Consider the following 26,693-nt stretch of genomic DNA (forward strand, 5'->3'; position numbering starts at 1 on the left):
TTTTAACCACTCCCAGGTTTAAACGGAAAAAACATGGCGGCTCCTGTTTTTCTTTCCTTGCCCCCTCTACCTGGAACTCCCTTCCCTCCACTATTTGACTGTGTCCAGACTATATATGCTTTCGTAAACTCCTCAAACCCATCTTTTCCAGCTAGCCCACGAATAAACCCCTCTGCCTTTCTCTCCTGCTTTGTCTCTGAGCGCCATGAAACCAATCAGTGACCGTGCGCGGTAAAAAATCTTTTAACATTTGTCTCAAAAATATATAAACTTCTTGCACCAACACCCAACAAATCGATGAGGCGTAACGAAGCCAAATGGGAATCAGAACCAAACAACACTGGCATAAGCATAGACTGGGTCAGGATACATGCATCAGCACTCACACATAAGGTCTCGCCGATACTATCACAGACCAAATATATGATTCTTAACAGGGCTTTCTGGACCCCACAACGATTATTTAAGGTTGGCCTACGAGACACACCGACTTGCTGGAACTGCTCCTCTGGTATTGGTGACCTTCCACACATGTTATTTAATTGCCCCATGCTCCAAACATATTGGACTAAAATCTTTGACTACATTGGGCACACGTTCGACATACACCCTGCAAGGGAATTCATCTACATTATCTTGGGGGCTTTAGACCCACTACTAAAGGGGGATCATGACCGTCAGCTCCTGGATCTCCTGCTAACACTAGCATGCAAGGTAGTCCTATGCAATTGGAAATCAGCATCTGAGGTCTCTTTTAATGCCTGGAGGGAATGGCTATCCTGCATTAGGGGCACTGACAATCCCGCTCTTCACTCATCACCATGGCAGGTTACCAACAAAAAACTATGGTCTTCTTTAGACCAGGCCTCCTTTACCTTCGATCCACCATGATACACCACCAATGAGATCAACACTTAGTAAATGTGGGGGTGCCCGATGCACGAATTGTACTGGTTATATCCTGCCTATATGGGCTTACCAGACTTAGACACAATGTGCAGGGATGACAAAGTATACCTGGTATTATCTGACTAGACTTGGATGGAGAGCTCTACGGAACTGTGCACAACCGTAAAGAATGCAATGATGGCATACTTTATTTTATTGTTTACCTTGTTCATTTATTTATTTGTTACCCATTTATTTGTTCATTCATCTCATCTCATCTCATTTACAGATCCGGTCTGATGTTACCTTCTTGTTTTCATTATGCTTTATTTTCCGTTACTGTATGTATGTATGTATTGTTTTATATGCACTGATCCATGCTTGACCACAGCGTCACTCCAATACGAATGTAACTCTATTGATGCCTTGTGGCCGTTATCATTTTTGTTTTTGCTCAATAAAAAAGATTTGAACTAAAAAAAAAAAAATCTTTTAACATAACAATTAAATCTTTAAAAAAAAAAATCATATCTCCCATTCCCCCTAATGTGTTTTTGTCATTTTGGGCTAATTGTTCTCTTTATTTTACCATTGAGTGTGAAATATTATTGTGTTTTGTGTGATATTATCTTTTTTACTGTGTGCTCTGCATAAATGCTTTTCACGTTGCATTTGAATAAAACCTGACTGCTTCATGCCATGTTATCAAGGATTGAGTACAGGGTTATTTAAGTTAATTTTTATTTAAGTTGATTTAATTTAATATCTATCAGGTGGTGGCCTTAACCTATGGGGTGGACACTTGGCCACCCCAAATAACCCATTTTACTACAGCCCATTTCTTTAGTCCCCTTTTCTTTCAACCCTATGTTGTTTGCACAAATCTTAGCAGTCTGTTGTCTACAGAGCTCTTAGTCAGGGCCCTACTTTTTCCATGTGTTGTCATTTTGATCCAGATCTGTGATCAAGCATATGTTGGGATGTGTCTTATGGCACAAACATTGATCACAGACTCCTGTTTTATCTACTCCCTTTTTGGCCAGCTCATATTGCCTGCCACGTTTTAGTTCTGTTGAGGACGTTGGCACTTTGTTGCAGATCCTGTTATCAGAGGATCGAGTGGCTGATTAGCTCACAGTACTAGCGTAATGGTCTGATCCAGGTTAAAAATGTTATATGGTCTGGCCAGTGTGTTTGGCTAGGAGGCTGGTGAACAAGAGATGCAATTTTAAACTTGAGATCAAAGTCGATATGGTGATCAGCACCCGGAATGGGGTTGTTTCTGGTCCAAAGATCAATGTCTTTGTGATCATGATTGGATGAAGAGTATCTCCATTAGCGTTGGTAGTTGCTAACGATCAGAGAGCTTCAAGGTTCCAGATAAAAGATGTGATGTGATGCAGTTCTAGCTTGTTGAGGGTGGTGTTGTGGCCAGTCGAGGTACATTGATTTTGGTGGTGAATGATAATCTTCTAATTGGAATATTGGATAGCATGTGGAAAGGTGTTGTGTTGTAAATAAACAAGTAGGTAAAAAAAATGGGGCCAAGACAATATGCAAGGATGGACTCCAGTTGTGTGGGGGTAGGAGTTACTCAGGTGATTGCTCTGGTAGATAAGGCTGCAGAGGGTGTTAGATTAACAATACTGCTCACCCTAAAGTCAGCAGAGATGGAGAAGTTCTGCTTGGGTATGTCTTGCATGATGATCTAATGATTTCTTGTTAAGTGATGCTAAGTTTCAGCAGGAAGTTCTGGCAGACCTCAAGCTTGTGCATACTCATAAGGGTAATGTGAGCCATGTGTGATGTACACATGCATAAACCGTACAGGAATGCAATGCTCAATAGCTAAAGCAGTTTCTTGGTTCCACCAGTTTGTTGCAGGGACAACCACTGGTTGCTAGTGGGAAATAGTCTACATAATAAGTTAATGGGTTCACTGAAAAGGTGATGTCATTATCCTTTCCTTATGTGAGTATTTAAGTGTAGTATACCTTTCTGCTTGCATGTACCAGAGTGTAGTTTTCCATATTGAGTACTACACTGTATATTAAATATATACTTTAGCCTTGAGCTGACATTTAGGTCCTCTTTTTTTTAGCTTGATGCAAGCGATTCAAGTTCTAGCAGCAACCTTTCACTTGCTAAAGTTAGGCCAAGCAGTGACCTCAACAACAGCACTGGACAATCTCCCCATCACAAAGGTCCAAAGAGCATATCATCGAGTCAAAAGCAGCGAAGATACAGCGATCACGGTAAGTTTCAGTTCAAAGCACAGAACAAAAAATGTTTGTTTACATTGCCATATTGGTATTTAGGAATTAACATGTATCTGTTGTGAAAAGAGGTGTGGGATTAATGTGGCCATGGAGAATGCATTTTAACCTCTTTTTCAGCTCTGTATTCCAAGTGTCTGCTTTAAGGGTCCTTGTTTTCGGCTAGCCCTTGGTCTCTCTGATGGGTGTCAACTATGAATGGTGATTTTCCCATGGGTAATTGAATTGAGTGCACCCATAACTTTCACCAATCCGTCAATCGGTAGTGGATGTTAAAGTTTGCTTGCTACTGGCATGGTTTAAACGTGAACTTTTTGATCTCTAGTGTCCAACATCATTGCTTTGAAATTTGTACAAGCCACCTAACATTCAAACAGTCAAGTTTATTAAAATGCTGTGACCCTGGTGTGTTCTATATCAGTTTGAAGATGACTGTGACTGGAAAGTTGTTTGAATGCTGCCCCACATATTAATACAGTTCAAAGAGCTGTTTTGGTATGTGCCATTTCAATTTACATTTTTTTCAGTACAAACAAGTCAGCATTGTTTGACTTTGTCGTCAGATTTAGCCTTAAAACCCTTCTTTGCTTCTTTGAATTGTAGATTGTATCATTAACTTGTACCCTAAATTATGCTTATGCCTTTAAACTATGTCTGCTCTTGGTGGGAAAACGAATCTCCAGCTCTTCTGCTTTGGTAGGAGGTATGAGGCAGAAGACTGATCAGCTTTGCAGTTGGCTTTTATCCTTATTATGGGTCTCTTGTGATTTGCACAGATTTGGATTCTCCAGTACGCTGGTCCTTGGCAGAGTTCTGTGCATTTGGTTACTCTTCCTGACAGAAGCCCTCAAACTCCTTGTTGCTGGTAGGGTGCCTTCTCTCCACAAGTCTAGCAACGAGGTTATCCCACAGGCTTCCCAGGCTTATGCACAGTCTGAATTGAGTGTGTGTAGGAATCTGGCTCTGTATATACTATAACAAAATGAGGTATTGTATGCACAGAGTCCAGTGGAACCCCAAAGGTAGGCACAGGAAAAAGTAGATAGCACCTTACTCACTATTTGTGGTGGTGTGAGTGAGCAGTAAGGCTTTATCAGAGGGTAGTGTTAAGCATTTCTTGTACACAGTCGGGCAGCAAATGATGTCATGCACTCAAAGACTGAACTCAGACCTATTTGTTTGTATCAAAAATATTATTTAGTTATTTTATTTCAAGAACCAAGCCAAGCCTGGTGTAGGTAAGGGAAATAATACTTTGCAAAATCTTATGCCGTGTTTTTACAGTTGAATGCAGGTTCAAATGCAGTTATTTGAATTACATGCAAGTCAATATTTCGAAATTTGTTTTCATTTACTTTACAGATTACTTTGTACGTTACTTTTAAGATTACATTTTAATTAACTTTTTCTACTCTGTGTGATATGCCTAGATATCACACTGGGACATCTCCTAGCGAAAAGGTAAGTAAAGCAGTTTTGGTACATTTGCAAATTTTTTATGTTTCATACAAACCAACTCCACACGTAGAATCATTTTCAAGGGAAACGATCAATACAACCCCATGGGAGTAAATGAAGTTATTGGTTTGCAGGTAAGTACAAGTTTGTACGAACTGCTGCTACGTTGGGACGCTGTAATTTAAAATGTACTTGTGCTCTTGATTTTAGTCGCGATAGGAGCATTTGTTTGTTGTGTTTACTGCTTTTAACCCCTTGCATGCTGCCGCGATTCTGCGCCTGTGCGGCACATTCCGATTGCAGGTGCGGTCATGACGGCCCCCAGCCGTCATCAGCACACAAGCACTGTAGTGCATGACGGCTGGGGGCCGTCATCAGCATGCAAGGGGTTAACATCCCTCACTGTATTGCATTTTTATTTACCTGCTCCTTACTATTGGCTTAAAGCGCCCCGGTCCACCGCAACCTCCGTGGCTGATTGTTGTGGAGGGCGAATTGAAGCAGAGTGCCGGAAACCCAAACTTCCGGTTGCACACTTCTAGACGCCATCTTGACTGGCGGTCTAGTTGTTTTGCGCTCCCGCTACCCAGTATTTAAGGGGGCTGGGCACGCCTAGTTCACTGTTTGTCCAGCAGATGTATGAACTGCTGCTACATTGGGACGCTGTAATTTAAAATGTACTCGTGCTCATGATTTTAGTCGTGATAGCAGCATTTGTTTGTTGATGTGTGTTTGTGTGTTACTGCTTTTAACATCCCAGACTGTATTGCTTTTTTATTTACCTGCTCCTTACTATTGGCTTCAAGCGCCCCGGTTCACTGCAGCCTCCATGGCTGATTGTTGTGGAGGGCGAATTGAAGCAGAGTGCCGGAAACCCTCACTTCCGGTTGCACACTTCTACACGCCATCTTGGCTGGCCGTCTAGTTGTTTTGCACTCCCTGCTGCCTAGTATTTAAGTGCGGTATGGCTCAGGAGTGCTGCGGACGCGGGCATGCCGGCGGTTCTCCGAAGGTGCTCCAAAGGCAAGCCCATTTGCGCCCGTCCACACCAGTACGCCGTGTCACGCCAGAAATGCTCGCCGAGGCGTGTCTGGATCCCGTACTTATTCCAGGGAAGAACTATTAGCGATGAACCCAATAGCTAATCTGTGTAAAGTTCTGCCACTAAACCCTTTGAGTGGTCCAGCCAGTTCTCTTCCAGGGGATCCTCATCAATAGTCATAAGCATTAGAATATTCCCGCCTACGTGCGGGACCCCGGAAACACTATATTATATGTGCCCCACATATAAATACACATATATATATAAACCATATATATATAAAAACAAGCAATAGCAGCCAAATCACATTAGAGCTGAAATATGCTGTGAAGAATTTCCACCATACATGAATAATAAGCATTAGAAACAGGAGAAAACAACACTGAGTTTGTTTAGGAATTGTTTTAATGCTCAGAAAGCAGTAGAAATTCACAGAACTCACTGGAAGCATAGGAAGCTCCCAGGCTGCATTGCAAACACACAGTCTAACCAGACTGAAAAGCTAACATGTAGCTAAATAACAAAAAACTGACACTGTGCCTTTAAGGCACTCATGACCCCCTGAATCCCATCATGCCTCAGGAGTGGCAGTTAGGCAGTTGTTCTTTCCGGCTCCTTCAGTGAAGGACCCTGGTTTACACAGCTCCACTGATTTTCTGATTTTCTACAGAAAAATTGCTTCTTTTTCAAGCTTTTTGCTCTTACTTCGACGTCTACCACCTAGTCAAGTAAGATACTGCCTTTTTTGAGCAGTTTTGGAGGGCATTTTACTTCGAAAATGCCATCTCTTTTTGACAAATGTCCCTCTTGCAACAGCAAGAAGGCCAAGACAGACAGCCACGAGGTCTGTATTGTTTGCCTGCCTGATGACCATGATCCTGAAACCTGTCCACATTGTGAGAACCTATCAGGCAGGACTCTCAAGGACAGGGAGAGAATTCGGATTTATGGCCTGGCCCACAGAGCTTCAAGAGGGAGATCTCCAGTGAAGAAGGGCTCCAAGAAGGCCCATTCGTCTTCAAAGAAGAAGTCTTCACGTCCTTCTACCTCAGCGTCGGGCTCGGCGCTGAGAACAGATCCACAGGAAGGATTTTCCTCTGGGAAGCTGCCGTCGACGGCGGGCTCGCCGTCGAGAGGGAGGCCAGGTACGTCATTGAAGGCGGCATCTTCGAAATCGCCTCCGCCGTCGTCAACCGGGCGGCGATCGGCGTCGAGGAAGGCTACTCCGCCACCGTCAACCGGGCGACGGTCGGCGTCGAGATCCATTACCCCTCCGCCGACGTCAACCAGGCGACGATCGGCGTCGAGGGACGTCACCTCGCCATCGTCAACCAGGCGACGATCGGCGTCGAGGAAGGTGACGTCTCCGCCGTCGACGGGTGCTCGTCGATCGGCGTCGAGGACGCGGTCCCCGTCGGTGCGGCAGCGGCGTTCGGCGTCGAGGGTGCCCAATACACCTCCGCCGTCGTCGCACAAGCATCCGACGTCGAGGCATGGCTCTACGTCGGCGACTGACCATCGCCGTTCGGCGTCGAGGCAGAAAGCTCCGTCGACGACAGGCCATTCGACTTCGAGAGAGAAGCCTCCGTCGGCGACAGATCAGCGACGTTCGGCGTCGAGGCTGAGGTCCCCGTCGACGACCAGACACCATCGCTCGTCGTCGAGGCAGAAGACTCCGTCGGCGGTTGCTCGTCGCCGCTCGACGTCGAGAGACTATGAACATTCACAGGGCCATTCGGGGTCGAGGCTGTTTGATCCCCCGACCCCTCGGAAGCGGTCGGCTGCGAGAAGTGAGCGTTCGACGTCGAGGCGCTCGGACACGATCATTGTGACAGAATCTGCTTCTCACCATTCTTCTCATCGGTCCTCGGGCTCCTCTACTGCACATTCCAGATCTAGGAGCCCGGTGCACAGGACTCCTGAACGTCAGCCGGACCCTTCTGCGGGACGCATCAGGCTGTCACCAAGATGGTACCGGTCCCTGGACCATTGGAGAGACGATGGGGCTACCAGGCGTATGCAGGAATATGCCAGCCCGCGCCACAGGTCAGCTCTCCAGGACCTGGTGGAGGAGATGGACAAACGTAGCCCTCCCAGGCGCTCAACACCTGTGGATCTGCCCTCCAGAGCTCCAAGGAGGTCCCGCTCGCCTACAAGGGAAGCCAGACGGGACGGTCGGGGAAGATCTAGATCGCCTGCAAAAGACCCTAGACTGGACGGCCGGAAGGCCCCTGTCCCTCGGGGCAGATCTCCTGTGCGGTCTCCGTCCAGATCGCCCAGGGCGTCCCGATCGCCTAGAAGAGACCATCGTCCAAGGGATCGGGTCAGGTCGCGCTCTCCTAGACGGGAGGAGCGTCCCAGGAAGTCGAGGGAGCGGGGACGCAGTTCTCACCATCGGCATAGACGTACCCCGTCTACCTCTTCCACTTCATCTACCAGGTCGTCGAAGAGGGACTACTCTCCGACTTTAACGGACAGTCCAACGTCCAGGTCCTCCCCGGTGGACGATATTGGCACGTACCTGGACGTTCTGCAGAGAGGTGCGCTTAAACTAAACATTGAAATGTCTGTTCCTCAAGTCACGACTACAGTCATTTTCGAAACATTACACAAAAAAGCCATCTCCAGACCTCTACTGCCGCTGGTCCCAGGGATTTTGGATCCGGTCAAGGACGTTTTCCTGACCCCGGCTTCAATCAGAGCAGTGCCAGCACGCATTACGAAGAAGTACAAACCTGCGGCTTCTGACCCGGTGTTTGTGAGGTCTGACCCTCCGGCGGACTCGGTCATCGTGGCGGCGGCAAGGAAGACTCATGCAGTGGCTGGTTCGTCTTCGGTCCCGCCAGATAAGGACAGCAAGACCCAAGACTCCTGGGGTAGGAAGGTCTGCAACTCTGCTGCTTCCACTCTTAAAGTCTCCAGTGCAGCTGCACTCCTGGGTCGGTATGACAGGGCCTTATGGGACTCGATGGAGAGATTCAAAGCGAAGCTGCCGAAAGAGGATCAGCAGGACTTTGATGAAACTGTTACGGAGGGGTGTCTGGTGGCTAACCAGATGATCAGCACGGCCGCGGATGGGGCGGTGCTGTCGGCTCATTCCTATGCTCATGGAGTCTGTGCCAGAAGGTCGGCCTGGTTGCGCCTTACGGGGCTGAAGCCGGATACCCAGCATCGGATTCTGAATCTCCCCTTTTCGGGTTCTGCCCTCTTCGGGGAACACGCAGACGAGGAAATGACCCGAATGAAGACTGAGCTGGACACGGTGAAGGCGGTGGGCTTGGAGAAGAAGAAGGAGTTCAAGCGCCGCTTCAAGTCCAACAGGGGGAGAGGGGCCCAGCAGAGGGTTCAAACCCCTCAGTGGTCGCAGAACAAAGCTCAGGGAAAACCCCAGTTTCACGGTAAGCCCAGCAGGGGCAGAGTAGGCCGCCAGCAGTCCTCCAGCGCCCCGAGAGGTGGAAAGGCCTGAACAGTGGCTTCCTCTGACACCGTTGCCCACTCCGGTGGGAGGAAGTGCATCTCAACACCTGGAGGAGTGGGTCACCATCACAAGAGATCAGTGGGTGCGGAATATACTGCGAAATGGTTACAGGATACGTTTCCGTGCTCTTCCAAAGAGCATTCCTCCGAAGAGCTCTTGTCCTCACCAACTGAGCTTGCTCCGTCGAGAAGTGACGATCCTACTGCAAAAAAGAGCGATAGAAGAAGTTCCTCGCGCTCTAAGAGGCAAAGGAGTTTACTCCAGATATTTCCTTGTCCCCAAAAAAGATCAGGAGGACAGATTCAGACCCATTCTCGACCTACGACTCCTAAACAAGGTCATCGTCAAGGAAAAGTTCCGCATGTTGGCGCTTCACCAAATATGTCCTCATCTGCAAGCCGGAGATTGGATGTGTTCGGTGGATCTTCAAGATGCGTACTTTCACATCCCGATTGCACAGCAACATCGAAAGTACCTGAGGTTTGTCGTGGGGCACAAACACTACCAGTACAAGGTGTTACCCTTCGGTCTCAAGTCCGCACCACGAGTCTTCACCAAATGCATGGCGGTGGTGGTGGCTTTTCTTCACAAGAAGGGTCTCTTCGTTTACCCATATCTGGACGACTGGCTCCTGAAGGGTCCATCTCCGGGACGGGTAACACAAGATCTGCATCTGTGCCTGCAACAGCTTCACAGGCTCGGCCTCCATGTGAACCTGGAGAAGTCAGTCCTGCTGCCTACGCAATCCATCCACTACCTCTGCTCCGTTCTGGACACAAGCGTGGGAAGAGCGTTTCCTTCGGAGGAGAGACTTTCTTCCATGAACCTGAAGTGCGGGATTCTTCTGGAGTCTCGTCCTCCAACGGCACGACAGGTGGCGTCTCTGCTGGGTTCCATGGCGTCCTGCATTTTTCTCATCCCACACGCCAGGCTGAGAATGCGTCCTCTGCAACAGGCCCTGGAGGATCAGTGGGACCAGGCCACAGGTCATTGGGAGGACCGTATCCATCTTTCCCAGGCGACAAAAGAGTCCGTCAGATGGTGGACTCGGAGACACAATGTGATGGTGGGAGTGCCGTTTCATCAACCCATCCCATCCCTGTCTATCGTGACAGATGCCTCCCTGCACGGCTGGGGAGCACACATGGGCCCGCTTCAGATTCAGGGCCGGTGGTCTGCGCAGGAGCAGACCTACCACATCAACATGCTGGAACTCAGAGCGGTATTCCTGGCTCTCAAAGCTTTCCTGCCAGCGATCACATCCAACTCAGTCCTGGTTCAGACAGACAATACGACAACCATGTTCTATCTGAACAAGCAAGGAGGCACAAAATCTCGCCCACTGTCTCGAGAGGCTCAAACAATATGGCATTGGCTCCTCGCTCGAGGTCTCACAGTGGTGGCGGTGCATCTTCCGGGCGAGTTGAACGTCAAGGCAGACGCACTCAGCAGGCACTTCGAAGATCAGCCAGACTGGGTGCTAAACGAAGAGGTCGTGGAAGAACTTTTTCGTTGCTGGGTGCGTCCGTCCATAGACTTGTTCGCAGACGACGAAAACACCAAGTGCCACGCCTTCGCGTCCAGGTTCCACCGACTAGGGACGCTGGGGAATGCTCTCCTGTTGGATTGGACAGGGATGTTCGCGTACGCGTTTCCTCCCCTGGCTCTGATCCCGAGAGTGGTGTCCAAGCTCCTCAGGACGAACGTGGAGATGATCCTAATTGCTCCAGACTGGCCTCGGCAGTGGTGGTATCCGGACCTTCTACATCTGTCTGTGTGTCCACACAAACGACTCCCTTGCAGGCCAGACCTGTTGAGCAAAATGAACGGGAGGATAATGCATCCCAACCTCCCATCATTGAACCTAACAGCATGGCTCCTGAGGTCCTGCAATACGGACATTTGAACCTGCCTCCTGAATGTATGAGCATTTTAAAGGAGGCTAAGAGACCGTCCACGAGAGCATCCTATGCCTTCAAGTGGAAACGGTTCTACTTGTGGTGTAGGGATCAGCATTTGGATCCGATTAAGGGGCAGGAGGACGTCATACTACCATACCTCCTTTCTCTCGCAACAGCTGGTTTAAAGTACGCTTCCATTAGGGTGCATTTGTCAGCTATATTGGCTTACAGGAAGTCGCCTGACCAGGTGTCTTTCTTTCAGGTTCCAGTGGTCAAGGATTTCCTACAGGGATTGAAGAAGGTGTACCCCCCTGTACGAAATCCTTCTCCTCCGTGGGAATTAAACCTAGTTCTATCAAGGTTGATGTCTCCACCTTTCGAGCCAATCCACAAAGCTTCCTTACAACATCTATCTTGGAAGGCAGCTTTTTTGGTGGCAATTACCTCTGCACGCAGGGTCAGTGAGATACAGGCGCTCTGTGCAAAGGAACCTTATACGGTATTCCACCATAACAGGGTGGTTCTGAGGGCTCATCCTTCCTTCTTGCCTAAAGTAATATCTGATTTTCATATCAATCAGGCTATCTCCCTCCCTTCCTTTTTTCCAAATCCGGCGACCCCGGCTGAGAGGTCACTTCACTCATTAGATCTTAAAAGAGTGCTGAAGTTTTATTTGGAAATGACTAAAGGAATTAGGAAAACAGACCAACTGTTTGTGAACTATGGTGCTATGAGAACTGGTTTTCCAGCGGCAAAGAGGTCCATCTCCAGGTGGATTGTTTCTTGCATTAAGCTGGCCTATCAACTGGCAGGAAAACCTTTGTTGATGTCTCCTAAAGCGCATTCCACTAGAGGGAAGGCGGCTACGGTGGCTTTCTTGCATGACGTTCCCATGTCTGAAATATGCAAGGCCGCGACCTGGAAATCAGTGCATACTTTTACGAGGCATTACTGCCTTGACTCTGATTCCAGGGCTGACACTCCAGTGGGGCAAGCCTCCTTGAGGAATCTGTTTGGGTAGTCTATTCTGTCTACTCGAGCTTATTGAGGAGATTTCTGTCTTCTCTTTCCTTTGCCCGCAGAGATGAGGAGAGGCTCGCTATTCTATTCTAATGCTTATGACTATTGATGAGGATCCCCTGGAAGAGAAGGATTAGTTACTTACCTGTAATCCTAGTTCTCTTCCAGGGGTATCCTCATCAAAGTCATAAGCAACCCTCCCGCCTCCCCGGGCAAAGGATACTCGTTCGTAAGGAGATATTGTTGACCTAAGTGTTATTGGGTTTGGTTTTCAGTCTCCGAAAAGAACAACTGCCTAACTGCCACTCCTGAGGCATGATGGGATTCAGGGGGTCATGAGTGCCTTAAAGGCACAGTGTCAGTTTTTTGTTATTTAGCTACAGGTTAGCTTTTCAGTCTGGTTAGACTGTGTGTTTGCAATGCAGCCTGGGAGCTTCCTATGCTTCCAGTGAGTTCTGTGAATTTCTACTGCTTTCTGAGCATTAAAACAATTCCTAAACAAACTCAGTGTTGTTTTCTCCTGTTTCTAATGCTTATTATTCATGTATGGTGGAAATTCTTCACAGCATATTTCAGCTCTAATGTGATTTGGCTGCTATTGCTTGTTTTTATATATATATATGGTTTATATATATTTGTGTATTTATATGTGGGGCACATATAATATAGTGTTTCCGGGGTCCAGCACGTAGGCGGGATTATTCTAATGCTTATGACTTTGATGAGGATACCCCTGGAAGAGAACTAGGATTACAGGTAAGTAACTAATCCTTGCTCATGCTGTATGTATGCTCTCCCTAGTCCTTTGTCCCTTTCACCCCCTTCCATTATATATACTAAGCGGCGGTTAAAAGTCCTTCAGCTTAATGTGAGGTCATTAGTTAAACACTACTTAGAAATGTATGACCTAATTACTGAGGAAGCCCAGGACATATTTTTTCTGACAGAGACTTGGCTTAATGGGGACACAGTGACTGAACCAAACTTAGCTCTGCCCTCTGGCTATTCCATCTGTATGATAAACAGGGAGACTAGGGGGGATGGCATTGTGGTGATTTTTAAATCCTGTTATTCCTGTCTCTTCATTAAGGAAGCAGTTGAGGGGTGCGAATGTGCGCGTTTTAGTATCACCGAGGGTATCCATTTGACTCTCTTGGGGATCCTAGTGTACCGGCCAGCAGGGTCAGCCACTAACTTTAAAAATGCACTTTTGAAGGGAGTGAGCATGCTTGCTGTGGGTACTGCTAATTTTAGCATTTTTGGTGATTTGAATCTGCATTTTGATCTCATGCAAGACAATACGATCTGTAGCTTGCTTGCAGATTTGGCTGCATTTCAGCTAAACCAATTGGTCCCCGGTTCCCACGCATGTAGGCGGCTATTTGTTAGACGCTATTTTTTCTAATATTGAGTTTGCGACTGTAGTGGTGCCTACTCCTATGGGCTGGTCCTACCATCTGTTGGTAGAAATGTCCTTCCCAATCTTAGAGCCGTTTAATAAGGCCATTCAGCGACCTGTCTTTAAACATCCTTGGCGGAAATTGAGACTAGAGGAATTTCATGCACTTCTTAGTGCTGATCCTCTTGGTCCTCTTAATAGCGCAGAGTCAGGGTCTGATGTATTTTGTGCCTGGATCACACGGGGACTGGATTCCCTCATCCCGGCGAGTTGATTGAAAGGACGTACTCACAACACCAGTCCCTGGTACAATGACTCTCTGACTACATTGAGGAAGGCCTGTAAAAGAACAGAGCGTGAGTGGAGAAAAGATTATGACCCCGGGAAAAAAGCATGTTATTTGGCCAAGATTAAATCTTACCGTAGACCTATTTGTAAGGTTCGGGTGGCCTACTATGCCAACCAGATCAAGCTTAGTTCCAACCCTGCTAAATGTATTTTCAAGATCATAAAAGATCTCAGAGCTAGGAAAAATTATGCGCCCGTAATCTCATCTGAACACCAATGTGAAGATTTGGCCTCCTTCTTTGTGGAGAAAGTGCGTGCTATCTATAGGTCCTTTCCTCCTATGACCTCCCCATCCTATTTCTATTTCTTCAAGACCTGTGCCACGCTCCAGTTTTACGGTTATCCCCAAGATTTCACAAGATAAGCTTACTCGGCTGAGTGCGAAAATTAAATCCGGCTCCCCAGCTGACCCTTTAAAGCCAGCTTAGTTTAAGGAGTCCTTTTCGTTCTTTCTGGCTCCTCTTTGCCAGATAATTAATTCTTCCTTCTCCTCAGCAACGGTGCAGGTACGGTGGAAACAGGCATGGGTCTCCCCCATTCTTAAGAAACCATTGTTGGACTTTACCACACCCCCATTTCTATCTCGGGTCCATTCCATCCATTAAGGGGTGCCTCAGGGCTCCGCTCTGAGTCCCACATTATTTAACCTATACGTTCAGCCACTGGCAACGGTCGCCAGGCAGTGGGACCTCACTATGGTCTCATGTGCTGATGATACACAGCTAGTGGTTGCACAGGCTGAAGATTCTACTTTGAACTCCTCCAGGTTTAGAGATGGCCTGATGGCCATAGCTGAATGGATGACTACCAACTATTTGCAGTTAAATGCGAATAAAACTGAGGTTTTGCTAGTCGGAAAGAATGCAAGCTTGTGGGGTGAGCACTGGTGGCTGAGTGCCCTGGGCAAGAATCCTGAACCAAAGGAGGTGGTTAATAACCTGGGGGTGTGGATGGATTCTTCTTAGCTTTCAAAGCCATACCAAAAAAAAGTTGCTGGCATGTGTTTCCGCCTTTTGCGAGGTCTTAAACCCCTCTTGAAGATTTTCGAACCACCAGCACGCCAGCTGTTTGTCCAGTCGACTATTCTATCCCGACTGGACTATGCTAGTTCTCTGCAGTTGGGGGCCAGTCAGGCTGAAATTATTCGGATGCAGCGTGTCCAAAACACTGTTGCCAGAACCTTGTTGGGGCTCCCTCGGCTCTGTCCTATTGCTGATTCAATTTAAGACTTTGTCTTTCTTTTAAGATACTGAAGCTCGCTACGCCTAGCCTGCTCTGTAACTTGCTTACCCCTGTAACTTGCTTACCCCCCCGCTTGCTGCGTTCCTTAGGGCAGCATTTGGTCATTGTTCCCCGTGTAAAACGCTGTTGAGCTGGAGGATGGTCCTTCCGTTGCCTGGCGGCCAAACTATGGAACTCCCTGCCAGGTCAAAGACGTGGTTTGGAGGGTCTGTTGGATTTTGGGATAGCCATCAAAACCCTTCTCTTTCCTTTAGTACAGCTCTCTGGTCTTCATTTTTGTTAGAGCTATCCTTCTGTAGTGGTTAAGCCTTTTTCTGATGCTGGAAGCGCCGGGACACCCCTTTGCTGGGGCAGCTGTGCGCTATATAAGCTCTGATAACATAACATAACATTTGGTATTCTTGGGGTAGAACCAGGGTTCCCCTAGCGTCAAGGATGCACTCTTTAAAAACTCTCAGCGGCACTAAGGTGGCCGGGTGCAGAGTCCTGTGTCCCAATGTTATCCAATAGGGGTTAGGGGGTCTCCTATTGGTGGCTGCTCACGAGCAGGCAACAAGGTTGTGGGAGCACAGCTCCTGGTGTTAGGCTCAGGGCGAAGGGGGATCCGAGTTGGCACCCAAAATACACCAGCAACGGTGGCTGGGTACAGGGTGCTGTTTTGGCGTTGGATGCCCTGTTGATTGCAATGGGGATTCTCTGGTTGCAACAAATTCTACAGACATGGGGACAAAGATCTTCTGGAGGTGACCACCGTTTGGAGACGTAAGTTGGGATGCTCAGACTCCGTCGGTTGGGTCACTCAAGGCCATGGGACATTGGGTGCAGAGGTGTCTTTAGGCGTCTGGTTTTCTTACCAGCTCCAGTCGCGGTTGGGGGATCCTCAAGAAAGAGACTGCTGGTGTTGCTTTGGTATTTGTTGCAGGATAGAGATCCCAAGAGGATTGCCGGTGAGACCTCCTCGTCGCATTGGGCCACTCAAACTCGGGCCGTGGGCGTCTGGTGCAGAGTGGTGTAGACTCTGATTTGTCCAGAGCCAGAGTATGTGGGTGAGCAAATCCAGTGCTCACGGGAGACAAAGTCTTGGGTTTGGAAGGCAGGGCAGGTCCTTCGGGTTCTTGAGGGCTGCTGGCTGCAGGACACACCGGGATTTTCGCTGGAGTAGGTTCGATGTGGGGACAGGCCTGTAGAGCTGGGGCCAAGTCAGTGGGCGTCCTCCACTTCTTAGTTCAGCACGGCTTCTTTGGTCCTTCTCTTCTTCTGGTCGGTTCTTGTCTGAGAAGGCAAGGTTCAGGGTTGCCCCTAAATACTAGATTTAGGGGTGTTACTGGTAAGTAAAGGTTGGGACCAGTGGGTCCCTTCCTTTGGGGTGGGTACACCCACTATTATTTTATGCCAACCTCCAGTGGGAGGAGGGCATATGCCTCTCTCATGTTGGCTGGGTCCCCCAATCTGCAAAATGGTTGAGACTGAGAATTTTTCTTCACCTCTCCTCCCCACCTAGAAGTGTGGTTGGCAAAGGTGGGCACACCTCCCTTCCTCACTTGATATTCCTGCTGATTCTCCTGCCCAAAGTGGGGGTCAGAACCGGTGGAAGTCAGTTCCTGAAAGCAGCAACAGGCCTGAGAAAGCTCACAAAGGCGGCAAGCCTTTGAAGCTTCTCCTTCATGGACCTTTCCCATCCTGAGGGAGGAGGCTTGGCACCTCGTCCCAGGATGTGCATTGTTTCAGACCCCTAAGAGCAGCAGGCTCCCGACCCAGGGCTCCAGAAACATGTCTGGCGTGGCAGCTGGCAAGCAGTCACTCAGCCAGGACACTGGAGTTAGGTCGTTTTTCGGGGGCCACCTCTAAGATGCCATCTTAGTGCATTTTCCCTTAAATCCCACCCTACACTGGCATCAGTGTGGGTTCAATTTGCTGAGAAGTTTGATACCAAATTTTCCAGTATTCAGTAAATCCATTATGGTGCAGTGGAGTTCGTAATAACAAACTCCCTGCACCATATACTCTTAATGGCATTACTGCACTTACAGTGTCTAAGAGTTGGCTTAGACACTTTAGGGGTACAGGGCTCTTGCACCTGTACCCTCACCACTTGTATAGTGCACCCAGCTAGAGGGGTGGCTGACCTATGCCAGGGCAGTGGGTTGCAGGCATGGCACACGGGGTTGTGTGCCTTGCCGATTTTTCACTTTTGTTCTGCACCAAAACACGCAGCCTGCAATGGCAGGGTGTGTATGTGTGTGTACAGGTACAGGGCCTCTAAGGGTGGCACAATAAGTGCTGCAGCCCTTAGAGGCCTTCCCTGGCCCCAGTGCCCTTGGGACATATGGTACCATTTACAAGGGGCTGACATGTAGCCAAACAGTGCTAATTGGGTTTTGTTTTAATGCAGTTTTAGGGAATGTACATAAGCCCTGGGTACCTGATTGGCAGGAACCCAGGGCACACTCAGTCAAAGTACATCAACAGTTTGTCAAAAAGTGGGGTCACCATGCAAAAAGAGGGCACTTTCTTACAGATGGGTGCTACTCATAACTTCAGGTGACCATAAACACACTACCAGAACACTGGATGAAACTGGGAAAGAGGTAACATAGATGACACCACAATCCACCAGGCCGACCTAAGTAAAGTTCCATCCTCCATGGCCCAGCTTTGTCTGCAGAGACTCCAGAAATTCACTCTCTTACCTCTGCGGTGAAGAAACACTTCCCATTTATGCTGGTTCTTAGGAATGGCTCAAGATGGCCTCTGGCCTCTCCATATTGAATAGAGTTTTTTTCATGCCTTGAAGGTCTTTTTTTTCTGGGTTCAAATTGGAAAAACAACTCTCCAGTCTTTATACACCACCAACTGACAGTTTTACAGCAGACTGATCAATGGTATCTTTTTTCTTTGTATTCTTCCGTTCAACAGTGGTAGTACCCAGCCCACCAGCACCGTTTTTTATGCCTTTGAGATTTGAATCCTCGGCTATCTGACCCTACAGATCTGTTTTTATCTGCCAGAATAGAGGGGAGGGAGTCTTCTGCATTCTCTCACGCGGCTCACTCAGAGGGAATCACCCCTCCCATTCCAAGTGTCTAAATGCCCCACACACTTTCCCAGAACTTGGTATCTGTTCAGAAATAAATGTGTCTATGGAGCTCAAGACCACTGGGTTATCGCTGATCCTACTTTTGACCACACTAGTAAATGACACTGTCTCCTGATCCTCCCCTCAGTGGCACCAGAGATAGGTACAGGGACCCTGTGGACATTCAGGAGAGTCGGGGACGATGCAGGTTCACCCTTCTCATCAGGTCTAGACACTAAAGTAGCTTCTTGCGCAGGTGTCTTTTTAGGTCACGCCCAGGCAGCACGCATGTGCTGCTCTAGGAAAAGGGACCTCTTGGAATCGCTCTGGACTGACCTCTGGCCTATGGGTTGCTGTTACGAGCACCATGATGCACTGGGCCAGGGTCAGACTAATTTGCATATAGCCAAGTTCTGAGCTGGGATGGTGCAGTGAGCTAAAAAACGGTGATGGATCAAGCCCTGATCCTTGGACTGGGTAAGAGTGGTCTGCTTAATTCAGACACTCTGTTCATCACCACCCCCTTTTCTGAATCGTTACGAGCACCAGCTCGCGAGCGCACGTGCACCACTCGCGGGACGCTGCAGCGGCATTCGCGGGCGCGCTTGTTTCAAATATAGTAGTCGGTAGGGCAGAGAGGTGGGTCGGTGCTACTTCATCCCTCCCCAAGCAGAGGGCACACTGCAGGCATCACGGGCACGGCGATCAGAGCCATAGGCAGGAGCTCCCAGTGCCGCAAAGTCTCAGAAACTAATCAGCCACACGTCCCCTCCATCACTTAGTAACAGAGATCGAGGTTCCGCCCCACTGCATAGGCCTCACTTCTGTTGCCGCATTTTTCTGTGTCAGGCAGCTATGGGACACCGGTCTATGGCTTCCGTGATTGTTCGGGTCACGGCAAGTGGATGGATTTTTAAGTGGTTAGTAGGGAATGGGGTGGCCGGGTTACGGATCCGCTCTAGGAAGTGACCGTCTACTTTGCCAGTTAACCACGCCCTGCCTCCCCTGGATTTGGTCCTACCAGTCTCTGTCACCCTGGTGGTACTGCCCATTCTATTCTTCAGGTTTCTCCTCTGATTCTCTGGCATTGTTCCCCCTGTTAATTCTGGTTATGGCCTAGTCCACCTGTTCCAGTCCTCTGGTCCATGTTCTCTTCCTCTTCTTCCTCTTGCTCTTTCTGTTCCTCCTCATGCCCCTCAGGATCTGTTCTCAACCTGTCTGAGTATTTCCTGTTAAACCTACAAGCGGGCATGCCCACTCCACCTATAGAACCTATATCTTAGCAAAACATGCTTACTGTCACAGAATGTGCTGCAGTTGAAGATATCTGTTGCTCTATTCACCTCCTATAGCAACCTATCTTGAACCCTGCCATGAATGCCTCCCATTAATTTTGACTGTGTGAACACACAACATTATTTCGTTCAAAAGACTTGTTTCAACAAATTTCATTGATCCTACATCTAACACTTCCAATCCAATGTGTGCCTTGCAGCCATATATAAATACTGTTGGTTGTATTTTCAAGCTCAATGGAGCGCCAAATAGAAACTCTGAGAGTAAATGCAGACAGTTTACACAAAAGCACATTAGATACATTGGGTTAATGATCAGTCTGCCCTGTCTCAGTGTCTAAAACATCTAGATTTGTATGCTGAGAGGAGGCACTTAAACTGAAAAAGAGGGCCCCATAGGTACCTTTTCCAATCATTATTTTATGTTTGTTTGTTTGTTTACGTAATTTGTATTGCGCGACAAATACCCTAAGGTGTCTCGGCGCATTAAAGACTTCAATGGGCAACAACCAACTGGTGGAATCATTGATCAAATAACCAGGTCTTCAAGGATCTGCGGAAGGAAATGAGAGTGGGACAGGTTTTGATCGCTATGGGTAGCGAGTTCCAGAGTCTGGGAGTCGCCAGACTCGGGCGACTGCTGATCAGCTTTGCAGGTGCTGATCAGCAGTAGGACCCGCCCCACTTAAAACATCATGCCGGGGCTTGGGCTGAGTTTGTAGTAGGATGCAGAGATTTCCATAAAGCTTAAGATAGATACATTATTCACAAGGGGGCAAGCATTGTTCTAAGGCACGGGTACTCCTAGTACGGCCCGCGGGCCGCCAGCGGCCTGGCAAGCCTTCCTCGGTGGCCCGCAGACCTTGCAGACAATTTACTCGTGTTTAAAAAAATAATAATAATTGAAGAGTGTCTGCAAACACTGCGGAGACTCTGCTGCTCTGTGGGGGTCAGGCATTCCAGTGATGGTCAAGAGTGGAGCTGCAGGGGCGCGAAGAGGTGAAATACAAAAGCCTCATTAACATACAAATGGTCTTTTAAAGACCTGGGAAGTGTTCGGGCGGCTGTGTGTGTGTGCCGGGAAGCTGTCTCAGCCCGGGCACACACACACAGATGAAGATGGGTGACAGAGTGAGGTAGAGGCAGACATAGACGGAGAGCGAGGGAGGCAAAGAAAGGGAGGCAGACGGAGGGAGAGAGAGAAAGGGAGGCAGAGGGAGGGAGAGCGAGGTAGGGAAGGAAAGGGAGGCAGACAGAGGGAGAGCGAGGAAGGGAGGGAAAGGGAGGCAGACAGAGGAAAAGGGAGGGAGAGGGATGGAGGGAAAGGAGGGAGGGAAAGGGAGGCAGACAGAGGGCGAGCGAGGGAGGGAGGGAGAGAAAGGGAGGCAAACTTAGAGGGGGAGGGAGGGAAAGGGAGTCAGACAGGGGACGGGAGGGAGACAGAGAGAGAGAGAGATAGATGTGTGTATGCCGTGTCTGGTTGCTCAGTGGACGAAGGCATCTCCTGCAGGGACCTGTGTTTAACCTCGTGGTCACAGTTTTTTTTGTTGCTCTAGCCCTGCCCCCTCCCCCACTGATCCCGCCCCCAACAGTGCGGCCCTCGGACACAAACCACACCATAAATTTGTCCCCCGAGAGAAAGTTTGTGAGTACCCATGTTCTAAGGGAACCAATATGTCTTGCGCAATTCATGGCCATTAAACTGGTACTACATTTTCATGCCGTCGTGGTATAAAGCCAACCTTTCGCTGCTCTGGAAAGTTTTGCTCTATGGCCTCTAGTTCGGTCAATATTATTTTTGCTCTACTCAGTGGCTAATATGTAGGATTTCGCCTTGGGCCACACTGTGAGGTATTTCTGAAATCACCTATTCATAAAGGGGTAAAGCAGGGATGTGCCTTTATCCCCAATTTACCATGCTGCAATTTTTGTTTACTAGACAAGGTTTTTAAAAAATGGTTGCAAAGGTCATCACTTGATACCTAATTTGACATGCATCTAAATGTTAATTAGTTTGTTGTTGACTATTACAAGACTGAAATTTTGTGGGACACCATGAATAAAATGAAGGTGGCTGAATTGGGTAAAAAAGGAAGTTGAGCTTCTTGAATGGCAAGATAAGTGCTATAGATTCTCCCCTCTGTAGAGCTGAAAAATTGAGTTGTTGCTTTCTAGGTTGTTTAATCTCAAATCCTAACAAAAACATACCATCATAGAGTAATCCCTGGGGGGATCAGGGCCATGGTAAGAGAATAGTTCCTATTCCATATTTAGCAAGTATTAGCATAACTAATAGGTCTCCTCGCTTTTGGGACATTATAAGTGTTTAGCCATGCAACAGTTGATGTTGCACCAAGGATATTGTGCTGCAGAATTAAATACTTATAAGGTCCCAAAGGCGAGACCTATTGGCTATGCCAATGCTTGTTTTCTGTGGCAGCTGGCCTGTTGGAGCTAATGGCTCCTGAGCAGTCCTTACGTTGTGCTCATAAGGGTCATTGCAATGAGCTGGGTCTTGGGCTCTCGTCCCCTGGAACAGGATATTCCTCCTGGTAAGTCCAGTCTAACCCCTTATGCATCCAGGTTGGCCTTTCTTCTCTGCTTAGGTTACATAATATTGTGATTCCTAATGATTTTCAAACTTAGACTCAGTCTTTTGGATATGGGTAACCACACAGAATTTCATACCCAGGTCCTACTGTGTTCAGAGCCAGACATTTTATTGCACCTGGCACTGGAGCCTTTAAAGGCAGGCTTTGATCGGCCAGAGCTGCTCCCCGTGCCTCTGTCACTTTCCGCATCTCCCAGAGATTAATTGCAGCAGGGACATGGGGTTTCAAGAGAGATTCAGAAAGAGAGCGGGGAGAGAGTGGTTAGAGAGAGGATGAGAGAATATAGATGGGGGTGGTAAGCGATGGATTGAGGATCGGATAGGACCTGGCAGCTTTGAGCATTTTTCCAACGGCGGCTTTTGGTTCATCAGTACGTCTCTGACTGTGTTCTGTTTTTGTGTGAGTGCGCACACTTCTCCAGTATCTTGCCGCATAAATTAACTTAGTCCTCCTGACAGAGAGGCCCAGTACTTATCAGCTGTTGTCCATGATATCATGACTTAGCATGCCTATGGGTCTGGATTTTTTTTGAAAAGTTGAAATGTTCCAAATTTTGGGACACCATTTTATAATATTGCTGGCCAAATTTATAGGTTTCGCCATTATTGAATCTTTCATATATTCACATGCTTGAATCTTCCTGTTATCGTGGTGGGAGTCTCACGGTAGTTAGAGAAGCAGTACTATAGAAGTACATTAGAAACCATCAACAAAGAAAGGAAAACATTAACATCCATCGGCATCTTTATGTAGGTCTTAACTTTGACCAATCAGAGACTAGCCCTAGCCGTCATCTCCCCAGCAGAACCACCATACCTCAGATTTCTAACCGCACGTCGTATGTGAGGGAGTCTCCCTAAGCTCTGCTCAGTTTCAGTAAGTGAACTTTTGACCCTGCTTACTTCAACTCAGATGTCCGAGGGATCTAAGAAAAGGCTTTTTAGACCCTGCAGATCTTGTGGGAAGCCAAGACTTTTCTCTGAGGACCCCCACAAGAACTGTCTCTATTGCCTAAATCCCAAGCATACTGCCAAGGATTGCAAATATTGCACAACCTTTTTGGCCAAAACTCTGAAGGACAGAGAGGCCGTATTGTTATGGCTCCAAAAGTAAAAGTCCAGATCGGATTCTGGATCTGATCTGGATGAAAGTCTTGGGCCATCCTCAGCAGAGAGGAAATGAAAAAATTAAGGACTTAATCAAAGAAAATGAAGGCTGATAAACCTTCCACTTCCGATAAGACAGCCCTAAAACAAAGATTCTGACCAGAAAAAAGCATCTTCTGCTGCTGCTTCTTTGCATGTTACACCAGTAAAGCAGGCTTTGTGACGAAATAAAGCTGTCTATGGACTTGTCACGAGATTGACAGTGGAATCACCGTCGGCGTTTGTGGCATCGACCGCGGCCTCGTTGACAAGTACAGTGACGACGATCACCTCGTCGACTGCATAGGCGACAACTGCGTCTACTGCCATGGCTATGGCTCAGACGACGGCGACACCATCAACGACATTGTCGACAGCCCTCGTCGACTGGCAATCCAATGGTGTTTAAGTCCCCTTCTAGACTACTGGTATCTACGATGATTACCTTCAGATGCCTCCCTTTGTCGACGGAGCATAAACAGGACATTAATAGGCATCAGTTATTCCAAAAATCTCCAAGCCTGACATCCCTTACCAAGATATCACCTCTGCCTCCATCTCACCTTCTGGATATGGAGGAATCAGGAGACGAGAGCTTGTTTAGTCCAGCTTACAGCCCATCACAGCTGAGGGTTAAATGTCAGGACCCAGATGATGAGGATGATGCACACATACAGGACACGTCAGAGTTAATAGAAGGGGACTATTCCTTCACAGCTTGTCCTCAGGCATAGCGATATGACTCTTTTCAGGACAGAGAAACAGGTCAACTTCCTTTTTCTTTTCACCGTTTATGAGCACGTTATTTAGTTTTTCCTCACGTTATTCACTTAACGGTCCTGATGAATGCCCGTAAGTCCTAACCTAGGCGATTGAGGCAGAAACATGTTGACCAATTTTTAATCTCCCCTCACTTTTTATGATCTCGAAAGACTCTGAGTGCACCTATTACTCTTAATCAATTCATAAGATTCACTACCATAGAGTTTATTAGACCCAAACCCTGACCAAATAAAATTCCCTCTTTGGCTTTGCGGTCTTTTTATATTTCCAATCACTGGCTCACTACTACAACAACCTTGGGTAAGAACCTCCTGGTGGAGGCTGCATAACCTGATCGACCTAATGATTATGCACACACGTGATCCAAAAGTGGAGAACCAAGATATACCGCTTCAGATACCATCATACCCATCACGTGCATGAGGGTCTTTTATATTGGGACACCCTCCGCTCTTCCTGCATGCCTAAGGTTGTGTAGGACAAGTGATCCTTTCTTATTTGATTAGCAATCTTTTCAGGAGCATCCATACAAAGCATACAAGGCGCAGCAGGAGGTAAGGAGAGATACCATGCTGATACCAACCACACCGACCTTAGGCACATGCTCCATGATTATACAAGTGTTTTTTGTACTCTCATGCCCCAGTCGCGCTAACGCCCGGGGGTTCTGGTATACATCCATCACCCCACCGCCAGTGCGTACTTCACCACCTGCATCTCAAGAGGAGAGACCAGCTTCTCGTAGCATTACAATAAGAGACGATTACATTGAAAGTTAGGCTGACTATCAGCTTGAGGAGGGAGACTTCATCCAGGATCCAAACATGGCTGGCTGTGAATGGGATGACTGCGTTGCTCCATCTTCACCTTCCCCCCGAACCCCTCACCCACCCAGTGAGGTTTCCATGAGTTATTGGAAAGAGCTTCTAAAAGATTTGATTTACCTTTGCCTGTAGTCCAGACCGAATGCTTCCTCTATGATTTTAAAGATCCTGCTAGGAAATCGGTATGATCCATACCAATAGTGGATTATATCTAGGAAAAAAGAGTTTAAGTTGATGAGGTACCCGGCCTCTGTTCCGGCTGTATTACAAGGATGAAAAAGAAATACAAAGTCCCCGATTCTGCTCCTGCGTGCTTGATTGGGCATCCTCAACCGGAATCAGTAGCAATGCAAGCAACACAGAGGTGCTCCAGGAATCCGGCATCCCCTTGTTCGGTGCCTCCAGACACAGAAGGGAAATGGCTCGACAGCATCAGCAGGCACTTTGCTACTATGGCGGCTACTTCCATCAATGCCTCCAATGTCTTGGCGATTCTGAGGCGGTACAACTGCCAGTTGTGGTGAGATCGTGCACCTCTTCTTGAACACCTTCTTTTTTTCCTCTGGAAGGAAGCGAAGAACCTCCTGCAGGAAGGTGTGTAAGAAAGTGCCTCTATATATACTGGACCAAAGTAAGGTACAGTGTGTGTATAGAGTCCCCAATCTCCAGAGGTATACCAGAGGTCAAAGTCAGATCTGACCTTACTCTCTATAGTGGTAGCTTGGTCGAGCAATAAGGCAGTATCAGAGGACAGTGTAAAGCATGTGTTGTATACACTCAGTCAGCAAAAGGTTTCACACACTCAAGAACTGAACTCTAGGCCAATTGTTTTTATATCAAAAGATGTAGTTGCTTTATTTTAGAACCAACAGGTTTCAAAATATACTTTTCTCAATATGAGTAACTTTAGGAAATTACTTTGCAGAAAGGCAATAGACTTTGTAAGTACAATAGCTACAGTGATTGCAATTGGTAACACCATTCTAAACACAATTTAACATTGTGCTCAATGGGGTTTTCTACTTAAATGCAGTGGATTACTTTATAGATTACTTTTGGAATTCCAGGAATGGATCCTAGATTCAGTCCCGGGACCTAAGCTGAAAACAGTTAAGTAATAGCGTTTTGGTTACAGTTGTACTTTTTAAAGGATATAAATGTATTTTCAAAATAGACACAAACTTTTCAGAGAAAACCTAACAATGTTATCCTATGGAAGGAAATTCAAGTCACAGGTAAAGAAGGGTCTCGGTACTTTTGTAATCCAGTACTGGACACCTAGATCCAGCACTGGGACCTCTACCTAAGACAGGTAAGTATTTACGTTTTGCAGCGTGAATCTTTCTGGATTCACTATGCTGTGCATATTCCGCGGTCTTGTGGTTGGGTCCGGATTCGTAGTCTTTTCTTTTTTTTTTTTTTTGTGTCCCAGGTGGGCGTCGGCGTCACCCTTCCTTGGGTGTATTTCCGGTGACGTCGGCATGCTTCCTGCGGAAGCTCCCATCCCTGGGCGCCATCTTCAGATTCTTTTTTCCGCGGTCGGGTCTGGATCGTTCCCGTTGGGCTCCAGACATTTTTGGAGAAAGTACTGCAAAGAGAAGTTCGAGAAGAAATTGAAGGAAGAAGACCAAGGAAGACTTCGCAGACCATTGGCGAAGAGAGAAGAAGGAGAGAACGTCGAGAACTTCGACGATCATCGACGTCCACGCGGTCAGGGAGGCCTGAAACGCTCGAGGATGGACAACACGCCGTTCAAGTTCTGCCCGAATTGCAGACACAAGTACGCGCAGAAAGATCAGCACCCGGTGTGCAACCTTTGTCTACCGGTGGACCACAGAACCGAAGACTGCAACGCCTGCTCCGTCTTCGCCGCGAAGACCCTTCGTGTGAGGAAGAGTCAGAGGGT

The 26,693-nt window shown here is 47.6% G+C and overlaps 1 protein-coding gene across 2 annotated transcripts in view; it reads left to right on the forward strand.

Annotated features, from left to right (window-relative positions):
• The window catches only part of MARK3 (microtubule affinity regulating kinase 3), a 669,509-nt gene that overhangs the window by 377,948 nt on the left and 264,868 nt on the right, over positions 1-26,693 (forward strand). For both annotated transcript variants that reach the window (XM_086937855.1, XM_086937856.1), the window contains exon 12: positions 2,990-3,143. In XM_086937855.1, coding sequence (XP_086793981.1) covers positions 2,990-3,143 — 154 coding nt within the window. The remainder of the gene's footprint in view (positions 1-2,989; positions 3,144-26,693) is intronic.

This window comes from Lissotriton vulgaris, chromosome 9 (assembly GCF_964263255.1).
Source record: "Lissotriton vulgaris chromosome 9, aLisVul1.2, whole genome shotgun sequence".
Classification (NCBI taxonomy): Eukaryota; Metazoa; Chordata; class Amphibia; order Caudata; family Salamandridae; genus Lissotriton; species Lissotriton vulgaris.